This window comes from Odocoileus virginianus, chromosome 31 (genome assembly GCF_023699985.2).
Source record: "Odocoileus virginianus isolate 20LAN1187 ecotype Illinois chromosome 31, Ovbor_1.2, whole genome shotgun sequence".
NCBI classification, from domain to species: Eukaryota; Metazoa; Chordata; class Mammalia; order Artiodactyla; family Cervidae; genus Odocoileus; species Odocoileus virginianus.
The window spans coordinates 22,509,232-22,530,373 of NC_069704.1; the positions used below are offsets into that span (position 1 = coordinate 22,509,232).

General features: G+C 41.9%; 2 protein-coding genes across 12 annotated transcripts in view; one reads left to right on the plus strand and one right to left on the minus strand.

Moving 5' to 3' along the window:
* The window catches only part of SECISBP2 (SECIS binding protein 2), a 37,308-nt gene that overhangs the window by 8,398 nt on the left and 7,768 nt on the right, over positions 1–21,142 (plus strand). For 2 of the 11 annotated variants that reach the window (XM_070459388.1, XM_020886120.2), the window contains exons 6-14: positions 3,071–3,152; positions 4,719–4,924; positions 7,613–7,735; positions 9,016–9,105; positions 10,380–10,512; positions 17,092–17,258; positions 17,946–18,093; positions 19,015–19,138; positions 19,763–19,983. In XM_070459388.1, the coding sequence (XP_070315489.1) occupies positions 3,071–3,152; positions 4,719–4,924; positions 7,613–7,735; positions 9,016–9,105; positions 10,380–10,512; positions 17,092–17,258; positions 17,946–18,093; positions 19,015–19,138; positions 19,763–19,983 (1,294 nt within the window). The remainder of the gene's footprint in view (positions 1–3,070; positions 3,153–4,718; positions 4,925–7,612; positions 7,736–9,015; positions 9,106–10,379; positions 10,513–17,091; positions 17,259–17,945; positions 18,094–19,014; positions 19,139–19,762; positions 19,984–21,142) is intronic. The other 9 variants (XM_070459391.1, XM_070459395.1, XM_070459393.1 and 6 more) reach the window with 7 other exon arrangements.
* Positions 2,432–21,142, minus strand: part of SEMA4D (semaphorin 4D) — a 161,094-nt gene continuing 142,383 nt past the window's right edge. Inside the window, exons 21-22 of the transcript XR_011484960.1 lie at positions 6,419–6,655; positions 2,432–2,603 (exon numbers count right to left, since the gene is read on the minus strand). The gene's annotated coding sequence lies outside the window, so the exon portion shown is untranslated. The remainder of the gene's footprint in view (positions 2,604–6,418; positions 6,656–21,142) is intronic.

Below are 21,142 nucleotides of genomic sequence, written 5' to 3' on the forward strand. Positions count from 1 at the left end.
GGGGTGGAAGGGGCCTCTTAATGTGCTTAGGTGACTTTTTCTGTCGTTGGAGCTGTTTATGGTCAGGCTGTAACACCTGGTGTTGCTCTTTCCAGAGAATCACTTAGCAAGTGTCTTCATGTCTGGTGGCTAGAAAGCATTGCCATGCCTCAGGAGGAGAAGATTCTAGCGTTGGTTCAACTAAATTCCATAGCCCATTGTGAAAATGTTGTTTCTACCGTTGCATTCTGATAACACTGTTTTCAATACAGAGAAAAGTATTTTTTAAAATCAAATAGTAATGTTAGAACTGCACAGTGTAACTTCTGATTTTCCCAGGCAGTTTATCTGCACCTCTGTCCTGTCAATGATACAGAAAATCTCACTGCAATCAGTGTTAAATTGCACTGTATTCAGTATTTGATCTCAAGTTTTAGTCCATCAAATAGATTGAAGCATTTTCCCCCAGACAGATTTTGAGACTTCCAGGAAAAAGATTCGTTGGGTTATAGTTGCTAAAATGGCTTGTGACAAATTGAGGCCCATCCCAGTGTAGAGGCAAGGAGAAGGAAGAAACAACGAGGAAAACAGAGCTTACCAGTTCATATACCTTTTGAGTGGAGAAAGGGTTTACATTTCCTGTCCTAGTGCTGCTTTTCGGTGCCTGGATACTGAAGCCTCTGAAGGCTTGGTGGTAGTGGCTTATATAATGTGTAGTGGCTTATATAATGTGCTGAAAATAAGTCATTTCCAACATGTTGACCCTTAGCCTGTCACACCTGGGTGTTTTCCTTTTACATGGTGGTGATAAGTAAGGCTGATTGACTGATGTAGAAAAATCACAGTTTCATTTAGCAGTTGGGTGACTTTTCTGGGTCCTGGCTGGGTATATGGAATAGCTGAGTAGTTGAGGGGCCCCATGCCTTCGTCGTGGTGGTCAGTGGATAATTCCAAGCCTGTGAGCTCTCACAAAAGTAGTACAGGGTACAGAGGGTCCAGGGTGGGCAGGGGCGTGACTGACACTTCATGTCATTGCTCACTGTGTATGAGTACTGCACATGTGGACAAGTAGGACACTTCATGCTCTGTGGGGAGATTTACACACTCAGTGCCTTATATATTCACACTCGAATTATATGTGGAGTTGTTTTGTTTTTCCTCAGCTTTCCCATAAAAAGAAACCTTTTTTCCCTCATGGTGTTAGTAACATAACACCAGAAAAGTATTAAGAAAAAACAAACTGTCTAAAGTTGTACAACCAAGAGCAAACCATGTTTGGCAATTAGTCTTTTTTTTAATATTACATTGTGGGAATTGATGGGCATTCCCTTCAATTAATACATATCTACAAGTTTGTGTTTGAATTTTTTAAAACTTTTATGGTAATCTTCCCATGTCATTAAATAGTTTTTGGACATATAACTTGCACTGAATCTTTGATATCGATACATGTAATTTACTTAATCATTCTTGAATAGGTAAGTCATTTCTAGTGTTTCATTGACTTTGGTGAGGATAAAAGTTATGTTTACTCAAAGAACAGGCTGCATTTTAATCGTTTATTTTCTCATTTGACGGATTTTTTTTTTTTACTTGTTTACTTAATATGTTTATATACTGTGTCTATCTGGAATCTCCTAGAGAACACAGCAGCCTACAGATGAGGCCAGAAGAGAATTTGTTTCTCAGAGTATAGCCACTTCCACAGAGCTATGCTGATGCCACATCACCTCCTCTAGAACTAGCCCAGTGTTTTGGAAGCTGAGAAAAGTGCCAATAGAAGGGAGAATGGCATCTTTCTCTTTGCCTAACTCTGTACCTCCCCATGCCTTTGGAGTTTCCAGAAATGCCTCATTTGAAAGTAAAAATTCACTTCCCTAGTGGCCATTGTCTTGCATTTATTCGAGGTAGCTGCTGAAATTATCTAGATTGTATTCAGAGGTGGGGCCTCAGGCCCCCAGCAGATTGAAGCAAACAGCTCCACACTCCCTGGAAGGGGCAAGCGCTCTAGGTGACACCTCCTGCAAGATTTGTATGCTGTGTCAGGCAGTGATTTGGAATTTGCAGGTTAGCAAGTGACACCTGCCAACCCAGGAAACCATGCTTGCCCTCTGGAGGGAAGTGGTGGGTCCTTGCCTGGGGAAGCCCTGGGGCAGGAGGGCCCAGGGCGATGTAGGCATTTCCAGGCTCTTAAGTGAGCTCTGCAGTGGGGCCAGGAATCAGCGGATGTCCCTTGGAGGATTTTGCTTTATTTTTGTTTTTAATGAAAGTGGTGGCTTTCTGTCCTGGTTACAGAGCATGTTCTTTCCATGGTTCTGAAGCAGCTCTTTGAGGTTGCCAGGTTTCTACTACCTAGGTAGAGACATGGCCCAAGGCATATTCAGCAGTCAGCAGTTTAAGCTTCTGCACAATTTGTTTTTTTAACTAAGCTTAGATGAAATGGTAAAATGGGTACATTTTTGAAGCATATGAACTTCAGAATTTATTTGAAAGCCACTTAGTTTGAGTTTCAGTTTCCTTTCACCTTGGGTGCTGCTGGTCACTTTGAGGTCTCTTTTAATGTAGTCTCTTGTCTCCAAGTGTCATTTGGTTCCTCTTGTTCCATGCATGATGCAGCTTTATGTCTATAAAAGGAAGTACATATTAGAAGACTTGTTTTTGTGGACATTTTCAGGAATTTTTGTTTGAGCTGTGGTGTGGGGGTGTGATGAAAACAGCTTTTCCTTTCACAGCAGGCACTTTAGCTTTTAAGAATCTTTGCTGACTTGGAAATTATTAAGTTACGTGATACTATGTGTAGTGTGATCCCATTATTGAGATCCATTTAAAATGATACACAGATGTTTATCTCTGAAGCGATGAAACACTAAGATGCTAGTAGCTAAGCTGTAGATGGGTGATTTTTCCTCTGGGGAATGAGATTTGGCAAAAGAAAGTAATTTAACTTTGCATGTTATATACTTACATGTTTGGAATTTTTAATTAGCATATATTTTGCAGATTTTAAAAATGGTGAAGGAGGCTATTTGTTTTTAAAATAATGATTATTTTTAGTTTGAACTAGTAAGAAAACAACTGGTTTGCTTTTTAGGGTGAAATAGTGGTGAAAAATAATAATCGGACTGAGTCTGTAACCGATAATGCTGTTACCAATCCCTCTTCATGTACGAGAGGTAAGAGTGGCCACCAACTACTATTTTAGAAAATCAGTTGTCTGTTTTCTTAGTTTATTTTCAGGTTAGTGCTGTTGAAATGTTTCTGTTTTAAAGCTTTCTTTAAGGCAGTTGATGGGTTGTTGATAAACTGGCATTGTTGTTAGAAGATTGAAGTAAGTGGGTAAGATCCCACTTCCTTGCACAAGGAATGTAAACGACATACAAGTAAGGAATTCTCAATGAAATGTTCATTGGGCTAAGGGAGACATTTTATGAACTCAGGAATGACCACTTTCTTAAGCATTTCATATACCAGTGGTTCTCATAGTTTTTGGTCTCAGGACCCCATCATATCCTTTCAAACCCCGAAGAGTGTCTGTTTATTTGTATAATTGTCAGTGTTTGTAACACAAAATCTGAGGGTTAAAACTGAGAAATACTAAAATACTTATTAATTTACTTAAAAGTAACAATAAACTTATTACAGGTTAACATAGCATGTTTTAACTTAAAAAGGTAGCCATTTCCCAAAGTTAAAGTCAGGAGAGGAGAGTAGCCTTTACATTTTAGCAACTCTTTAACACCCAGTTCAGGAGATCTGCCTCAGCATTCAGCTCTTTGACTGTTCTCTGTCACACTGTCTTAAGCCCCACTGTACTATACCTCTCTGAGCAAGAGAGTGGGGAAGGCAGATGACACATTCCTATTATCAGGAAAACAGTTTTGACTGTGGACCCCTGAAAGGGTCCTGGGAGTCTCAGAACTTTGAGAACTGCTGGTCTGTCCTGGCCTGGTTCAGAAGTGAGATATTCAGAATGAGTTCAGTAGATTCTGCTTTTGAAATTTTTGTGGGTAACTTGTCCTAACAGAAGATCTTTTTACACAATTATTCTAGAGTTATGCACAGCTGTGTTTCCTATGGTGTTAGCATATTTGGTACATATGTGATTTAATGCAAGATCCTCACTTGAGGAACTGCTGTGAAGATGTGTAGCTCTGTGGTGACAAGAACAGTCTGTCTTCCCACTGTGGGGTGGCCGCAGGCTGCTGACGTGACCTGCCTGTGTCCTGATGGATGTCCTTTTGTTTTGTCTGTGTATAGAGTTTCATGGGCACCTAAGGAGTAGTGTTGCTGTACTTAAGCCTGTGTTCTAAAAAGAAATAAATTACCAGTTACTTTGGTAGCTGAACTCTAGTGATCTTTGACTTCTGATGTTTAAAAGTACACATCAAGGTTAGTAGGGCCACAGTTTGATCTTCAGCTCATTATTTCTGTGTGTTTGCCATGTGGGTGTATTGTGGATTATTATTGTTTAATGGAAATTATTATTTGTTTACTGCCCGCACCCCCAACTTAAAAAGAGCAGATCCTAGGATAGTCAGTCCCCCTTTCAAGTTAATTCAGCCTGCATGTTCCAAGAAGAAAAGTAAATTTAGTGGAAACTGTAGTTTCCTAGAGTGTTCTGAACAGTACCTTAATTTAACTGTGCTCTTGAGTACTTCATGTAATGCATGCTTGGAATTTCTAAGGAATTTCCTTTTTACTGTTGGGATTGTTCAACAATTTTGGTTATCTTTGAGCAGAATTATCTTGGACACCAATGGGTTATGTTGTTCGGCAGACATTATCTACAGAACTGTCACCAGCCCCTAAAAATGTTACTTCCATGATAAACCTAAAGATGGTTGCTTCACCAGCAGATCCTAAAAATGATAGTATGTCATCTTCTGAAGTTTTATCTTTGGAGCCTTCCTACAAAGAGAAACACGTTGTCCACCTTACTGAAAAGGTATGCGTCACACTTTGTTCTTGTTGCTCTCCTGTGCCACTGGATAGTCTTTCTCTCTCAAAGCCTCACTGAAGGTGTTTCGTTTGGTACTATAGGCACTAATCTGAGTTGGTTGTACTTGAGGTCTTATTCTTTTTTCAAGAGGGACACAAGTATTTGAGGGGCACAAGTGATCCCTAACATGAGTGAGGATGTGTGTTTTAGACCTGTGGTCTTAAAATGTCAGTGACCATTTTGAATTCTTTAAGAGAGATGCTGGAAGAAACTTATGCTTTGGTATTTAAAATACTGCAGTCTTTTGTCTGTTCAATTTACGTTGCTACAAGTACTGATAGCAAAATAATTGTATGCCCCATTTTGCAGTCATGCCCCATTTTGCAGTCATCTAGTATGCTAATTGATTGTTCGTTACTTGCAGCTTACTTACTGTAAGGTAGCATTTCAGAATTCATTTTTTCCTTTCAGTTCAAATAATTTTAAGCTGTTTTCAATCTCTAGATTTGTTTCTTGAAGAGCGTTTTGTAGGGGAGGCTAGATTTTGTTCTTGATTTTCTTTCTATACTGATACATTATTTTAGATTGAAATATGGGGTAGTATTTGTTTCATACTGGTTTCCTATTATTTTTAGTATTGGGATACTTTTCAGTATCCAAAGTGTCTTAGACCATTCCACACAGAAAAGAACTGTGTGTTTATACTTGGTTGATTGAGGGAATCTGCGCTGGTGACAATTAATGGTGAAGTTAGACTGGCGTGACTGTTCCCTGCAGCTTCATGCTCATACTTCAGGAACACAGGAGGCGGTGGTGAGACCCACTCCAAGTAGACAAGAGACTGGCCAGCTCCGAGGCCCCGTTGACATTTATGCGCAGGTTACACAGCAGGCCACCATTGTACCACCTAAACCAGCATTTAGCACTCTTAAGAGTTAACAGATTCTGTTTTCATTTTCCTAGCATCTTAAAAAAATTTTTTTTAATTTCTTTTTTTTATTTTTTAAATTATGAAATTATGTTAACACGTTTACAAGAGACTAGGAAAATACAGAACAAAGTTACATATGGTTCCCACTATATATTACAATTGTTTGTTTTAAGTAGATAAATTAAGATTTTTAGTTGGAGTTTCAATATCAGACTCTCAGAAATTAATGGAATGAATGTACAGAGAAATAAGAGAATATGCTAGACCTGAGTAAAAATTATTTTTTAATTAAAGGTGTAAGAGAAGTTTACTGTTCAGAAGTTCCAAAATAAAGATTAGAAAATGAAGATCTCTGGTAATCTTATGACCCAGATCACTTTGCATTGTGGTCATAATGTTTTGATTGTTTTTTTCCCTTCCCTCTAAAACTTGCTGTGTTGTGACTTTCTATTACTGAAAAAGCACATGTAATATCACGAAGATCTGATTATGGAAAAGGTCCTTGTCCTATAGCCCTGTGGTCCCCACCCCTCCAAGAGCCTTCGTTAACAACCTGCTGTCTGTCCCACCTTGTGTTGTGTTGTGGTCAGTCTCTCGGTTGCGTCTGATTCTTCACGACCCCACAGACTGTAGCCCACAATGCTCCTCTGTCCATGGGATCTTCCCAACAAGAATACTGGAGTGGGTAGCCATTTCCTCCTCTGGGGAATCTTTCTGATCCAGGGATTGAACCTGCATCTCCTGCAGTGCATGCAGATTCTTTACTGCTGAGTCAGCTGGGCAACCCTCTGTTCCACCTTAGGCTCCTGAAAACATAAATAAAGAAGTTTATTTGGTTTAATTTTTTTTTTAAGAACAGAAATGGGATAATTCTATACATATTACATGTGAAAGTTGCCTTTTTCACTTAACAGGCTACCATGGATGGCCCCTCTGGGTTAGTAGATAAATACTGTCTTTAATAGCCATTGAGACTTCTTACCTCTGAAGGGTGAGGTCTTATTGGGGCAAAGCATCGTCTCAGACATTGAAAATGTCCTGTCCTCTTAGAGCCGCCATTCTCATGGAGAGAGACTAGCTGTCTACAGACCAAGACAGAGTTTGTCAGATGGGAATTAGTGCTCCAAAGAGGGTGGAGAGTGAGAGGTTAGACAGAAGTGGGATGACTCTTGAGCTCAAATGAGGAAGTGGATGGTAGTCTAGATCCAGCTATGTGAGTGTTCAGTGCACTGAAGCTAAAGCGCACGTGACCTGACTGAGGAAAGGCCAGGGGGCTGAGCAGAGCGTGACGGTGGTGAGGTCAGATTCTGCAGGTCTGGGGTGAGGTCAGATTCTGCAGGTCTGGGGTGAGCCCAGACAGAGGTCCGATTCACAGGCTGCATTGGTGATCCTGCGGTACAGTCAGGTTTAGGAGCCGTTGGGCTGTGGTGATAGAAGTGGCTCACCTGGACTTACGAAAGGACTTCAGGTTGAATCAGTAGAGTCATTATCATGACCTCCTCAAGCTGAAAGCTTATGTCCAAATCCACCTCTTTCAAAACAGTTGGATGTGGCATCTGCTTTAATGGATTTTTTCCTTCAGAATCATTCTACCAAATGCTGGCTCTTTGGAAAATAGGGAGTAAATCTGAGTAAGGTTGCCATGTGGTTGTACAACTTGATATCTTAATTTTATTCTGATGCATGGAATTAAAATATTTTTTGAATTCTCTAAAAACGGTAATTTTTATTTTTTTTTTGTTTTCGTTTTGTTGTTGTTCTAGTCCAAAGCATCACAAGGTGGCACTCCTGAGCAAAATGAAGCCTCAAGAAAGAATAAGAAAAAGAAAGAAAAGTCTAAATCAAAATATGAAGTCCTGACAGTTCAAGAGCCACCAAGGATTGAAGTACATTTCTATTTATTACTCACCTTGTATGATAATAGTAAATGGGTCTTCCGTAATAGAAATAGAGGTTCATACTGGTTACCCAAGTAAAAAGTCTCTTAACATTTTTTTAAATAATTGTTTCCCTAGTGCTAACAAAAATAGTTGTCAGCCACTTCTTCAATTTGGTGTCTCCAGCACAGTGCCCATCTCAGAGTAGGCACTCAGTAAATATCTGAAAAGAAAGAATGAATGGTCTAGAGACAAAACTGCTTGTATTGAAATTTAGTGGTGTATATGCCATACTACTAGTATATACCACACCCCCTCAGCGTCTTCTGACCTGTTTTTCCTTTGCTTTGGCATGCTTGCTTCTGCAGGGCCTCCTTTTCTATCTAGATGTCTTGCTATAATGTGCTCCACTATAGAGAGAAACTTATAATACCATAAATCTGTTGTGGGCCCTGGTCAAGAAGGAGAATATCATAAGCTTCCAAAAGTTTGCTTTAAATTATTGTTCTGTGATAACTCCAAGAATGTCCTTGTTCTCCAAGGAGCCATCCTGGATTCTGATTATGTTTCTCCTGGGTCAGGAAGTACCAGACTCAGCAGCCTGGTGCTGACAGGAAGGGTCTCTGCAGTGCTCCCTAGGACACCGGCTTAGGGTCAGACCTGAGGTGTTCCCACAAACTCGAGTGGCTCCTGGGGCTTTTGTAACATTCCCTTGAGAATAATGGGATTGCCTGTTTGAAAACCTGCGACTGTATTAGGGCATTATTATTTGGGCCAACAAATAATTCATGTTTCCGCCCCTCATTTTTCACATGATTTCTTCAGGGTGCCTAAAATATTGATAAAAGTACATAAAACATTTTTAAATGATTTAAACATTGTTTAGAGACTTCTTTTTTCTAGCCTAGGGTCAGCACACAGGACCGGATGCTTAAAATCTCCTGTGTCCAAGTTGATGGCTTCCCTAAAGAAAACATAGTTGAAGGATGGTGCTTGAATACTCCTATGTCAGGATGGTTAGAGGCAGTTCGTGGACTGCGTGGTGAACCCATCCTTGAGGCCCCACACTCTCTGGGGGCAGGGGCATTCAAACTGTGGTGTTTAAGTTTGTTCTAAAAATGAAATAAAGCCAAAGCAGTTACATTAGTTTTTTTTTTTTTTAATAATACCTTTGAGCACTTCTATAGGAGATTTTTACAGAAAGAAAATATGAGCGAGGGGAAGATTGTAGTTGGGCTTATTTGATTCTTGTGATGTGTGAAGAGCTAAAGGGTATGTGGTTTACTTAGGATGCCGAGGAATTTCCCAATCTGGCAGTTGCATCTGAAAGAAGAGACAGAGTAGAGTCACCGAAATTTCAGTCTAAGCAGCAGCCACAGGTAATTTTTAGATTGAAACCACAATTGCTTTAGGCTTAACTTTTCTTGCTAAACTAAACTCTCAAGAAAGCCTCCTTTCCAGACTTCTTCCTTTATGGGCACAGGTAGTTTTGTTTTGATTCATTTCTTCATTGCAGAACCGCATCCAGTATGTTGAAACAAATTTGCTCTTAAGCCAGAACTACTTTGTCACTTTTGAAATTAGATGATTGATAACTGCTGTTGCTATATCAGAAAGGAGGGGAACACATACTGCTCGTCTAAGTTTGATTTAAAGAAAAAACATTGTCTTAGTGTATTCAGGAAATAGAAGAATCCTTTTGTGAGGCAGTTACGTCTGACAGAAGCATTGTCAAGTAGTCAGGGTCAGAGAAAGAGATGAATCTCCTTGTATCTCAGCCCCCACTGTGGATTCAGGAATGAGTTTGTAGTTCATAATTAGATGGGGAACTTGCACACTTTGGGCATTTTCATTGTCCTTTTACCTTTCAAAGTGGGGTGGTTATTTTCACATTTATGAAGAGTAAGATTCTTAACCCTGTAACTTTGCATTCCTATGTTGTAATTTGGCCATCTTCGTCCCTGCAGAGGTCTCTGTAGGCGCCGGTGCTGTGCTTAGCATTCCCCTCTTGCTGTGAGCCCTCACCCAGTGTGGCTCTGGCATTAGGGAAGAGAAAAGTGGCTGGAGGGCAGGAGTGGAGGCACTAAAACACAGGAGACAGCATGCCCATCCAGCCTTTATATAGTCTCAAGACCCGTATCACAGTTATTTCAGGAATAACATTTGTTTAGAGGATATCTGACTTTGTGCCTAAATTTAGTACTTTGGACTTGTGTACATTTTTGATGCGCCCCCATGATTTCATGGTCGTTAGTTTTGCTCACTTAGGCAGTTGGAGAGCAAAAGGTGCTAATGAGGCAGTAGGAAGAACCAGCTAGCCTCACACAGACTTTGTAACCAGGGACTTTATTCCAGCCTTTGTTCCTTATCTGTAGATGTATGCTGTTTTTTATTCATAATAGAGATGCAGACAGACATGTAAGTGGTTTAATGAGTGTTATGAAAGGAAAAGGAAATAAGCAACCTTGGTGGTAATACTGGCAGTTGATTTGAAATTGATGGGGCTTTTCTTTAATTACTTTTAATTTCAAGACTTTTAGTCTCTGTATCTGTCTTTTTTTATCCTTAATTATATGGCTTTTTGTTATTAAATGAAAAGTACAGTTTGTAAAATAAAGTATTATGAGTAAACTTCTGCTTTTTAACTTTTTAGAATAATTTTAAAAGTAGTAGAAAGAAAAGCCAGATTCCAGTACAGTTGGATTTGGGAGGCATGCTAACCGCACTGGAAAAGAAGCAGCACTCCTCGAATGCAAAGCAGTCCTCCAGACCCGTGGTGTTCTCAGGTAAGAGAGCTCGTTCATATCAGATGAATGATTGACGTCTTTGTCAGTAAACCGTTTTGTGACGGTCTTCTTGTGTAATCAAAAGTGGAGTGAGTGAGAGTCTCTCAGTTGTGTCCAACTCTTTGCAACCCCATGGACTAGCCATGGACTATAGCCTGCCAGGCTCCTCTGACCATGGAATTCTCCAGGCCAGAATATTGGAGTGGGTAGCTGTTCCCTTCTCCAGGGGATCTTCCTAACCCAGGGATCGAACCCAGGTCTCCCGAATTGCGGGTGTATTCTTTACCATCTGAGCCATGAGGGGAGACCAATCAAAAGTTATTGATATGTAATCAAAATAGTGTAGTGCTGGAATAAGGATAGGTGTAGACCAGTGGAATAGAATTGAGAATCCAGAAATAAACACACATATCTGTGGCCAGTGAATTTTTGATTAGGAGTGTTGAGTTTAGTAAAAGGACAAAGAACAATCACTTAAAAAACAGTACTGGGACAACTGTTTTAGCATTTCCACATGCTAAAACAATAAAGTAGTACTGTTAACCTCACACCATATACAAAAATTAACTCAAAATGGATCACGTTTTAAATATGAGCTAAAATCTTGAAACTCTTAGAATAAATAAAACAGGATAAATCTTCATGACCTTGGATTAGACGATGAAGTTTCAGATAGGACTCCAAAAGCACAAACAACAAAAGCAAAAATAGGTAAATTGGATTTCATAAAAATTAAAAACTTGTGTACCAAATGATGTTATCAAGACAGAAAACAATTTACAGAATGGGAGAAAATATTTTATAAGCATTTAATATACAAATATATAAGAATTCCTACAGTTCAGTAACTTTCTACAAAATGGGCAAAGTTCTTGAAAGACATTTCCCCATTAGAAGATGTACATATGGCTAGTAATACACGACAAGATGCTCAACACCATTAGTCATTAGAGAAATACAAGTTAAAACTACATGGAGCTAATTCTTCAAACTTACTATGATAACTAATCAGAAATGTGGAAAATAACAAGTGTTGGTGGGGATTTTGAGAAATTGGAACTTACTGATGAAAACATTAAATGGTGTACTTGGAAAATAGTTTGGTGGTTCTAGAACGCAAAGTAGAGTTGTCACGTGACTTAGCAGGTGCACTCATCTGAATGTATCCGAAAGAATTAAAAACAGAAACTCAGTCACTTGCACGCCAGTGTTTGTAGCAGCATTATTTGTAGTAGCCCAAAGGTGTAAGCAGCCCAGATGTGTGTATCAACAAATGAATGGGTAAACAGAAGGTGGTATATACATATAATGGAATACTCAACTTTAAATAAAGGCAGGAAATTCTATCATAGAAAGAAAGTAGATTAGAGGTTACCAAGGGTTGAGGGGAGTAGGAAATGAGTTACTGCTTAATGGGGACAGATTTTTATTTCGGGGCATGAAAAAGCTTTGGAAATGGGTAGTGGTGATGGTTGCAACACTTTGAACGTAATTGATGCCACTGAATTGTGAAGTGAAGAATGGTGAAAATAGTGGTTTTTTTGTTACATGTATTTTACCACAAAAATTTTAAAGTTAATTAAGTGTGATGGTTTTAAGAAATAGGTCTTATTAAAAAATGGGTTTTCCACTTGATGTGACGACCTGGTGAAAATCTTATGATGTATAAATGCTGTGTGCAGGTTATAAAGCTGCATTTGGTAGAAATGAATTACATGCTTGTCCATGGGAACACAGCAGGTGGCAGTGTTAGTTCCTTAGTGTTGTAGTCATTTTCTCTGAAACCTGCCTGAGTGCCAAGACAGTTAAAATTGGTAATATGTCATACAAAGAAATAATGCTCATTTGCCACCATAGTCTTGTAGATATGTTTCCCTCTGAGGTGGTTTAAAAGTGAAAAATAGGATCCAAGGAAATGATGAAGCTTACTTTTTTTTTTTTTCCTGAAGCATTTTAAAGCAGTTTATAGACATCATGTAATTTTACTTATAAACCCCTCAGTCTGGTGATAATTTTATTGTGGCATCAATCCTAGAAAGGATAAACATAATTTGTTTCCTCAAGGGAAGGGAAATGGAATATTTTTGTTTTTTCTGAAAATTTTCAAGCATCTGGAAAAGCTGAATAAAATCATGCAGTGAATACCCATGTACTCACTACCTAGATTGTACAGTTGTTCCTAATTTTTTTCAGTCACATAACTTTTCCAGAGGTCAGCCAATTATATCCTGCTGGCTGTGAGTGTGTATGTGTGCTCAGTTTTGTCTGACTCTTTGCACACATACAAAGAGTATGTGTGTGTGCACTGTAAGCTCATCAGGCTCCTCTGTCCATGGAATTTTCCAGGCAAGAATACTGGATTGGATTGCCATTTCGTACTTCAGGGGATCTTCCCGACCCAGGGGTCAAACCCATGTCTCTTGCGTCCCCTGCATTGGAAGGTGGATTCTTTACCACCACACCACCTGGGAAGCAACCTGGATACTTGTAAAGTTTTATTAGAACACAGCCAACACACATTTATTTAAGTATTGTCTGTGACTGCTTTGGAACTAGAATGGCATTTGAGTGTTGCAATACGTGTATGCTCATTAGCTTAAAAAATTTACTCTCTGGCCCTTTAAGGAAGTTTGCTGACCCTAATCTATCCATCAATTTATCCATACCAATTTATTTGTATTCATTTTTGCTGCATTTCAAAGTAACTTGCAGACATCAGTATATTTTACCCCTAAGCATCCATATCATTAACTAGAGTTCAGTATTTGTGATTCTTATTTTCCTTTGGTGGCAAAATGTGCCTTTCATGACATGCACAGATCTTAAATGTATCACTTTAAGAGTTCTGGCAAATACATAGCTTTGTAACTCAAACTTCTGGCTGTGTAGAACATCATCAGCACCTTTGAAATTCCAGCCCCTTCCCATCCCAGTCAGTCCTTGCTGCTACTTGCAGGCAACCAAGGTTCTGATTTTTTTTTCCTGCCATAGACGTGTTTTCCTGTTCTAGAACTTAATATAAATGAAATCTTGGTTTGTTGGTGGAGGTGGGAGTTTTTTGAAGCTGAAAATTCTAAATGCTGTTTCTCATGTGGATTATTTTATAGGGGCTGCTGAATGGTATAGTCAGCAGTTTCCTAATTAGCCTTCTCACAGGTATAGCAGAAGTAAGTCTTAGTGAGTTTCATAGTGACCTTAATTAAAAGCCCAGAGTACAAATTTAAAATGTGTGAATGCAGTTAATTTAGTCCAAGTATACAGTGACCGAGGCACCAGTTGATAACCTGTCCCTGAACCCAGTATTTCTTTTTCATGCAGTATTCCCAGGACTGCCAGCAATGGCACTGCTGGGAGCAAGCTGAAAGTGCAGGTTCTGGGAACACCTCTGATGTGGTACACTTAGAACCACTTGGTATGGGATGGGCGATAGGTGTTTTTAACAAGCACACAGTGGGACTTTGGTTTTGTTTTGTCCTTGTTTTTCACTTTTTGTGGTGGAACATTTAAAACAGAGTCAAAAGCAAAATATGATGAAGACTGCCACCATACGCCCATTACCCAGCTCCATCAGTTACCAACATTTTGCCAGTCCTGTTGCATCTGGAACTCTTGTTTTTTTCCCCCAAAGTACTTGTAGATATCATGTCATTTAACGTGTAAATAATTCAATCAGTATCTCTGATTGATGGTGATTTTATTTTTAATTGATCCATTCTGCCATTCTCCCTTCTAATAATAATAAAGGTTATTTTTTTGTTAGCATCTTGTATCCAGTCTGTATTTAAATTTATTTCTCAATGATTTTGGTAATTTGTTTCATTTCAGGATCATACATCACATGTATGAGTAATTCTTAAATGTATCAAAGCTTAGGATCAGCCTTCTTAGGTATTCCTCCTTCAAAGTTACTTTGCTCAGCATCTGTTTGGGAAAGGTCTGCAGTGTTGGCTTTTCCAGAAAAATCAAGAAAGTGCTTGGCCAACCTCTGATTCTGAAAAATGTAGCTGCTTGGGGAGCCTGCAGGGAAGCATGTGAGCTACTAACTGAATGTTCTAGACCTCTAGCCAAAGGTAAAAGCAAGAAAAATGAGAGAACTACCTCTGAGGCTATATATACAAGGTGGCTCTTTTGCAGCTAGATTCAAGTTGGCCCTTTTAGATGGAATTGTATATGAAGTCTGAGACAATTTGGCAAGAAGTAGGGGCCCTCAATCAGATGATATTTTTAAGTAGCTTGAGGTTGTTAGATTGTAAGATTGGTTGTTGGATTTTGGTAGTATCGAAAGGATGTTTTGGCCACAGATCCCAGTAATGCCCAGATACTGACTGTCCATTATCTTCCTTTTTGACATCAGTAATGGAACCATTCTTACTAGAAAAAGTAAAAATTAGCTAAGAGGAATTCAGAGTTTCTCTTTATTTTTAGATTAGCGAGTACCAAACACTCCTACAAGGGACTTTCTTGCCAGAACACAACTTAAAGGCCTTTGGTGACTTATATCTATTCTGGAGCCCAGGTTTGGCCTTCCCAACTGGCTGATCAGATTAATGAGGAGGTGAATGCTTTTACCAGCAGCATAAGGCACCTACGGATGTCTTTAAGATGTGTTTCTGGTGGACAGCTTATTGTCAGAGCTTTCTGTTTAATCCAGGCTAAAAATCTCTTCCTTGTTGAGTGGGGTGCTTTGTTCATTCAGGTTTAATGCTGTTGTTACTGTGGTTGAATTTACTGCTGTTTTTTTTTTTTCTGATTCTTTCATGTCTTAATTTATTCCTCTGTTCCTCTTTAGCTGTTTTCTTTTATGTTAAATAAATATATAGTACCATTTTGATTCCTTTGATTTTTTTTTCCTTTACTTTAAAAAATTAATTTTCTTAAAAGTAAGAAAGTAGTTGCTTATAAATAAATCAGTCAAGCAACAAATTCAGTCCTTGTTTACCTAGCAACATCTATATTTTCAATTCGTTTTTTGAAGGATAGTTTCACTGGATATAGAATTCTTAATTGACAGGTTTTCCCCCTCACTTTGAATGTCATTCCATTGCCCTCCTGCCTCCATTGTTGCCAGTGAGATGTCAACTATTACCTGTCTTGTTGATGCACTTTCTGTGATGAGTTGTTTTTTGCTTGCTGTTTTTGTTTTGACCTTCAGCTGTTTGACTATGATGTGTCTATGTGGGAATCTCTGTATAAGTCCTACCTTTGGTTGAGTAATATTTATCCTGTTTTGAGTTTGTCAATTGAAATATTCATTGAATTTGGGAAGTTTAAGGTCATCATTTTTTTCAAAATATTTTGTCTTTTCTCTTCCCTCTCCTGGCACTCACATTATATATACTGGTACATTTGTTGTTGCTTCACAGGTCTCCAGAGGCTCTTTTAAAATCTTTTCTTTACATTGAATGGTTTCTGTTGATTTATTTTCAAGTTTGTTGATTTTTCTACCATCTCAAATCTTCTGTTGAGCCTCTCTCTTTTATAACTTCTATTTATTGAAATTCTGGGTTTATTTCTAGTCTCACAGTTGCCTTCATTTCTTGGTCAGCTGGGGGCACTCAAAGACAGTTTCTGTAACTTCCTGTTCTCTTTAGGGTGGGTTACACTTTCTTGTTTCTTTGAAAGGTTCACAATATTTTGGTGAATACTGACTTTTAGTTAATACATTGTAGCAACTGGGTATTTTGTTTTTTCCTTCTGAAAGTAGTGATTGTGATGGGGTGTTTTTTGTTTTGTTTTGTTGAAGGAACTGCCTGGTCTGAATATGGTGGCTGCCTTCCCCACAGTGTGTGGTTGCTGATTTCTCAGCTTAGTTGTTTTTTTTCTTGTTTTTGGGTTGCCTTTCCAGGAGTCACTCCTGTGTCTATGCAGTACTTTAAAAACATGTACCAAAATTAAGGAGGGTGGGTAAAATATATTTGGAAAAATACTGATGGTTGTTGAAGCCGGACAATGAATACATGGGTTTGTTGTTATACATTCTCTTTATTTGGTGTGTGTTTAGAAGTTTTCCTAATTAAAAAGTTGGGGGAAAGTGAGCACAAATTAACTATTCCCTTGGAACAGGAACAAGGTGGGAAGTAGAACAGAACCACAGTGTATGGTGGAAGTATTAGAACCAGTGATGGTGATCATGTATTTACTGTCTGCAGGGAGTTTAGGAACGTATGTCTAGAAAACTCAAGAGAATCAACTTGAAATATTGCTAGGATCTTAAGATAGTGAGGTAGAAGGTATACCTATATATACATGAGGTAGAAGGAACCCAGTGGCCAACTTCTGCAAAGGCAGGGTCAGCTGAAAATGGTGGAGTAAAAGGGGAATCTTAAGTACAAGCTACTGGAAAAGCTCTTCATCAAAAAGTGAGACCCAAACACATCATCAGACTTAGCTGGAAAATACAGAAGGTTTGATTATGGGGATGGGAACCTGGTTCCCTCAGGGACAGTTTGATGGGGACGAGGAAGGTTGTGGGGATGGGTGGGTGGCACAGGGAGCCCCTGAGATCTGCAGCAAGCCCGCCTCTGGAGCCTGGCAGGCGGCGGGTGGCAGCCTGAGCCCTGTGTCCCTACTGTGTTGCAGTTGGGGCAGTGCCCGTCCTCTCCAAAGACTCCATGTCAGGGAAGAAGGGCCATCGCCTTGCCCAGGTGAAGACCCCGCACAACCCGCTAGACTCCACTTCTCCCATGATGAAGAAAGGGAAGCAGAGGGAGGTCCCCAAGGCCAAGAAGCCGACCCCGTTGAAGAAGGTGTGTGGCGTATGGTTTGAAATCGGGCATGAGTAAACTTGTAGACTGCTGCATATGTTCTGCTTTCGACTCGTAGGGTTTTAAAGTTTTAATATTTACCCTCATTTGAACCTGCTCTTAATCAAGATGCATGCACGTTTCTCTGAAAGATGATCCCTCGCTCTCCCTTGGTCTGCAGAGCGCCTCAGCTGCTGGAGTGGGGAGGCCTTATTTATTTATTCATTCCATACTTTGGAGTGACACGGACAGAAATTCAGAAATGGGGGGAATCTGTTCTCATTTACATTTTTTACCCTCATCCTACCCCAAGGCATTGTGTCTGATGCACTGATGTGGTAAATATTGGACACTTCCTGCCACATGTGTTTGATTTAACTCTGAGAGCAGCCTGTGGGGTATGGTGAGGCTCAGAGGGAGGAAGGCATGTCTTGCCTGGGGCCAGATTGAGCTGCACGGTGGCACCAGAGCCCAGGTCTCTCATGCACTGCTCTGTTTCCCCAGGGGGCCTGCTCTTCCTGGGCCATGGGTGAGAGGGTTGGGCTGCCCACAGGGAGGGGGCAGGCGGCCGGGGATAAGGGCACAAACAGGTACAATGCCGGCCAGCTGAATGTGGGGGCTTACTTCACAGAAGAGCTTGTTTTCAGATGCCAGTGTTGAGGTGTTTCAATCATTGATTTAACTTTAAAGATTATTTTGAAAGAACGGCAAGAGAGAAAGCAGCAGCGTCTCCAAGAAAATGTTCTGAGCCCAGCTTTTCCCAGTGACGATGTGCAGGATGTGCAGGATGAAGAGAGTGGCGGTGACGACCAGATCCTCAAGCCACTTGACGTCTTAGGTATTGAGTTCCGTTGGTTTGCTTCTCAAAGAATCCCTCGGCGGGAGTAGCCTTGTACATGGCCAGTTGTCTGGCCTTTGCCCAGCCCCGATCCCTGTGTGGTGGGCCTTGGGCCTTGTGAATGCTGATGATTTTCAGTGTCCTAACTTGACAGTAAGAGGACATCCCTGTGAACAAGTGGAGCTTCTGGTGCCTCTGCTTGTTGGGGCTGGGAGACACAAAGGGGTGAAGCCCCTGAGCTTGATGTGTGTGATACTGGATGGTCATTGCAGTTTGAAATGGCCATGAGAATTAACACCATTAACTGCAAATCAGCTTGCCCACAAGTGTGTGAGACATGGTGTCCTTCCAGAAAATGGGTTAAGTAAGCTTTTTATTGAATCACCCTTTTGGAACAGTGCACAGATCATACCCCGTTCAGGAGCAGAGTGGTCCCCAGCCCCCAGGATTCTGGTCCAAGGCCTCACCCCTGTCTGTAGTTCACCCGTGAGCTTTCAGGCTGCATTCCAGGGGAATCTTGTGTGTGCTTCTGGCCGGCAGTATGTCTGTGGCCTATGAAAGTAGTTCTGACTGTCAGTGCAGCATAGCGTTGAGGTGTACAAACATGCCAGGCGGCACATGGGTGTTACGGGAGTTTCCACATGGCCTCCGTTAGAAGCGGAGATGCTGTGGCAGCTTGGGGTGTATATTAGAAATAGCGAGCACACTTCCTGCTTGCATTTCACCCTGGTGCGTTTACAGCCTACAGGCCCCTGCCACACAGGCTGCCCAGGGTTTTAGGAGCTACACCCATGGGTGGCAGAGGCCAGCCGCTGAGTCTGGGTGCTTGGGCAACGCTGTCGCATTTCCTGCCCCAGCCCCTCCGTCTGTGCACTGAGCCCTGCAGGGGCCCTGCTGTGATTTCTTTCTCTGAAACTCCAGGGGAAGCAAAAGAGTCTGTGTCCTGTGTTCCTGTGGCAGAGAGCAAGTCAGAGGAGCAGCTGGGAGCTGAGCCCCAGAAGGAGACGGAGTCCTGCCCCAAGATCCACAGCCGGCGGTTCAGGGAGTGAGTGCGCTGGGGTGTTGGGCTCACTGTGGGACCTGGGGCGCTGTGCTTACTCTGACCTTGGGCCTCGAGTTCTTTGCCCGCCATGCTCGGCACAGTAAAGCAGCCAGGCTGGGCCGTGGTGATTGTGTCCTCCTGGTGGAAGATGGCTAGGACTTGGTCCTAACACATGCCAGGGCTACATCACCTGCTCGTGAGAGGTCTCTGTCCTCGGTTGTGATCCCAGAGGGGCCCTTGAATCCACGTTTGTGACTGGGAACGGGCAGTAAGGTGACAGCTCATGGTCTGAGGCCCCTTTCTGTGTGTAGTTTCCTCAGGTGCTCCGCTGCTTTCCCTCCCCCTTTTCTCAGGGTAGACTGTAGATGTTCGTCTTCACGAGGAGAGGTGCCCGGAGTGTCTGCCCTGGGGATGTGGGGCCCAGAAGTCTTTGTTCCTTCTGGTTGGGGGTGGGGAGGATGCCTCCATCCATATCTTCTAAATTCTGTCAGTCAGGAATCCTACCTTTTTGACTGGCATTACTCATGAAAGCATGATTTGCCCACACCTCATCTGAGGTGTGCCAGGAGCAGCATGCCAGAGTGTCGCAGCCAGAGGAAAGGTGACCGTGTCTAATGTTCCTTTCAGCTACTGCAGCCAAATGCTCAGTAAAGAAGTTGACGCCTGTGTTACGGACCTGCTGAAAGAGCTGGTTCGTTTCCAAGATCGTATGTACCAGAAAGATCCAGTCAAGGCTAAGGCCAAACGCCGACTTGTATTGGGGCTGAGGGAAGTCCTCAAACATCTGAAGCTCAGAAAGTTGAAATGCATCATCATCTCTCCAAACTGTGAGAAGATACAGTCGAAAGGTAAGGGTGCCGTGTGGTCGCTGCTGTGTGGCTCCTGCAGTGCACGCCCTCTGGCCACCACACCTACGTCAGCCACTTGGGGTTGGGGACCTTGGAAGTGCAGTTTGTTTCATTTTCTTTTAGTTGAGTTTTTTTTTTTTAAGTTTTAATTGGAGGATAATTGCTTTACAGTTTTGTGTCACACATCAACATGAGTCAGCCATAGGTATACGTATGTCCCCTCCCTCCCACCTCCCACTCCACTCCATCCCACCACTCTGGGCTGTCACAGAGTACCAGGTTGAGCTCCCTGCATCATACAACAAATCCCCACTGGCTGTCTGTTTTACATATTTGTTTTCAAAGTTTGTTGGATCACCAGGTGATCACTCTGAGCAGCTGCGCCCCTGCGGTCTTTACGACATGGTTCAGGCTGGCCCACGCGGACCAGAGGGGGTGTGTCACCCTCGTGTAGCAGGCGGGGTGCCGAGCCGCTTTCCTCTGAAGCTTTGGGGGGTGGTCCCTCATACCACAGATTTCGTGACCGGCAGCTAGGCAGTCCCTGCATTGGGCTTTTCCTCTGTGTGACTGACTCGCCTGTCCACTTACTAAAGGTGTGGATCTGTCCAAGCCCTGGGCCATCTTACTGATGCTGGGAGGTTGGTTCTCTCTCTTCGGCGTGTGATGTGCTGGGTAAGGTGACCACCAGACGGATGTCTGACGTTTCCCTGACTCAGCTGACCCACTCTGTGGGCCACAGAGCCCAAGTCCTCCTTGGGCTGCGCAATAGAGGGGCTGTTAGGAGCAGGATCCCGTCACTCAGACGCCGGTCCTCCGTCTCATCTTGACATTCAGACTCCTCCTCCGGTCCCGTTGTTCTCTCCCACGGTGTAGAGTTCCACTTGGCTGCAACAGCGCTTTCGGGGAACTGGTCCAGATCCCCATGCTGAATCTTTCCGGTTGCTGTTTGCAGTCTGAACACTGGAGGTTTCCTGACTTGTCTGCAGCATCCAGGGGCCCTTGGGCAGCAGCTGGACCTGCTCATGGCCAACCCCGTGGATTCATCCCCGTCCTAGCTGGGGGCAGATCGAGTCCCTGCCATCAGAAAGGGCTCTCAGGTTTGTCCCTTCGGTTGTGCGCTGGCAGTGTCCCGGCCACAATCCCATGGCAGATGCTGGGC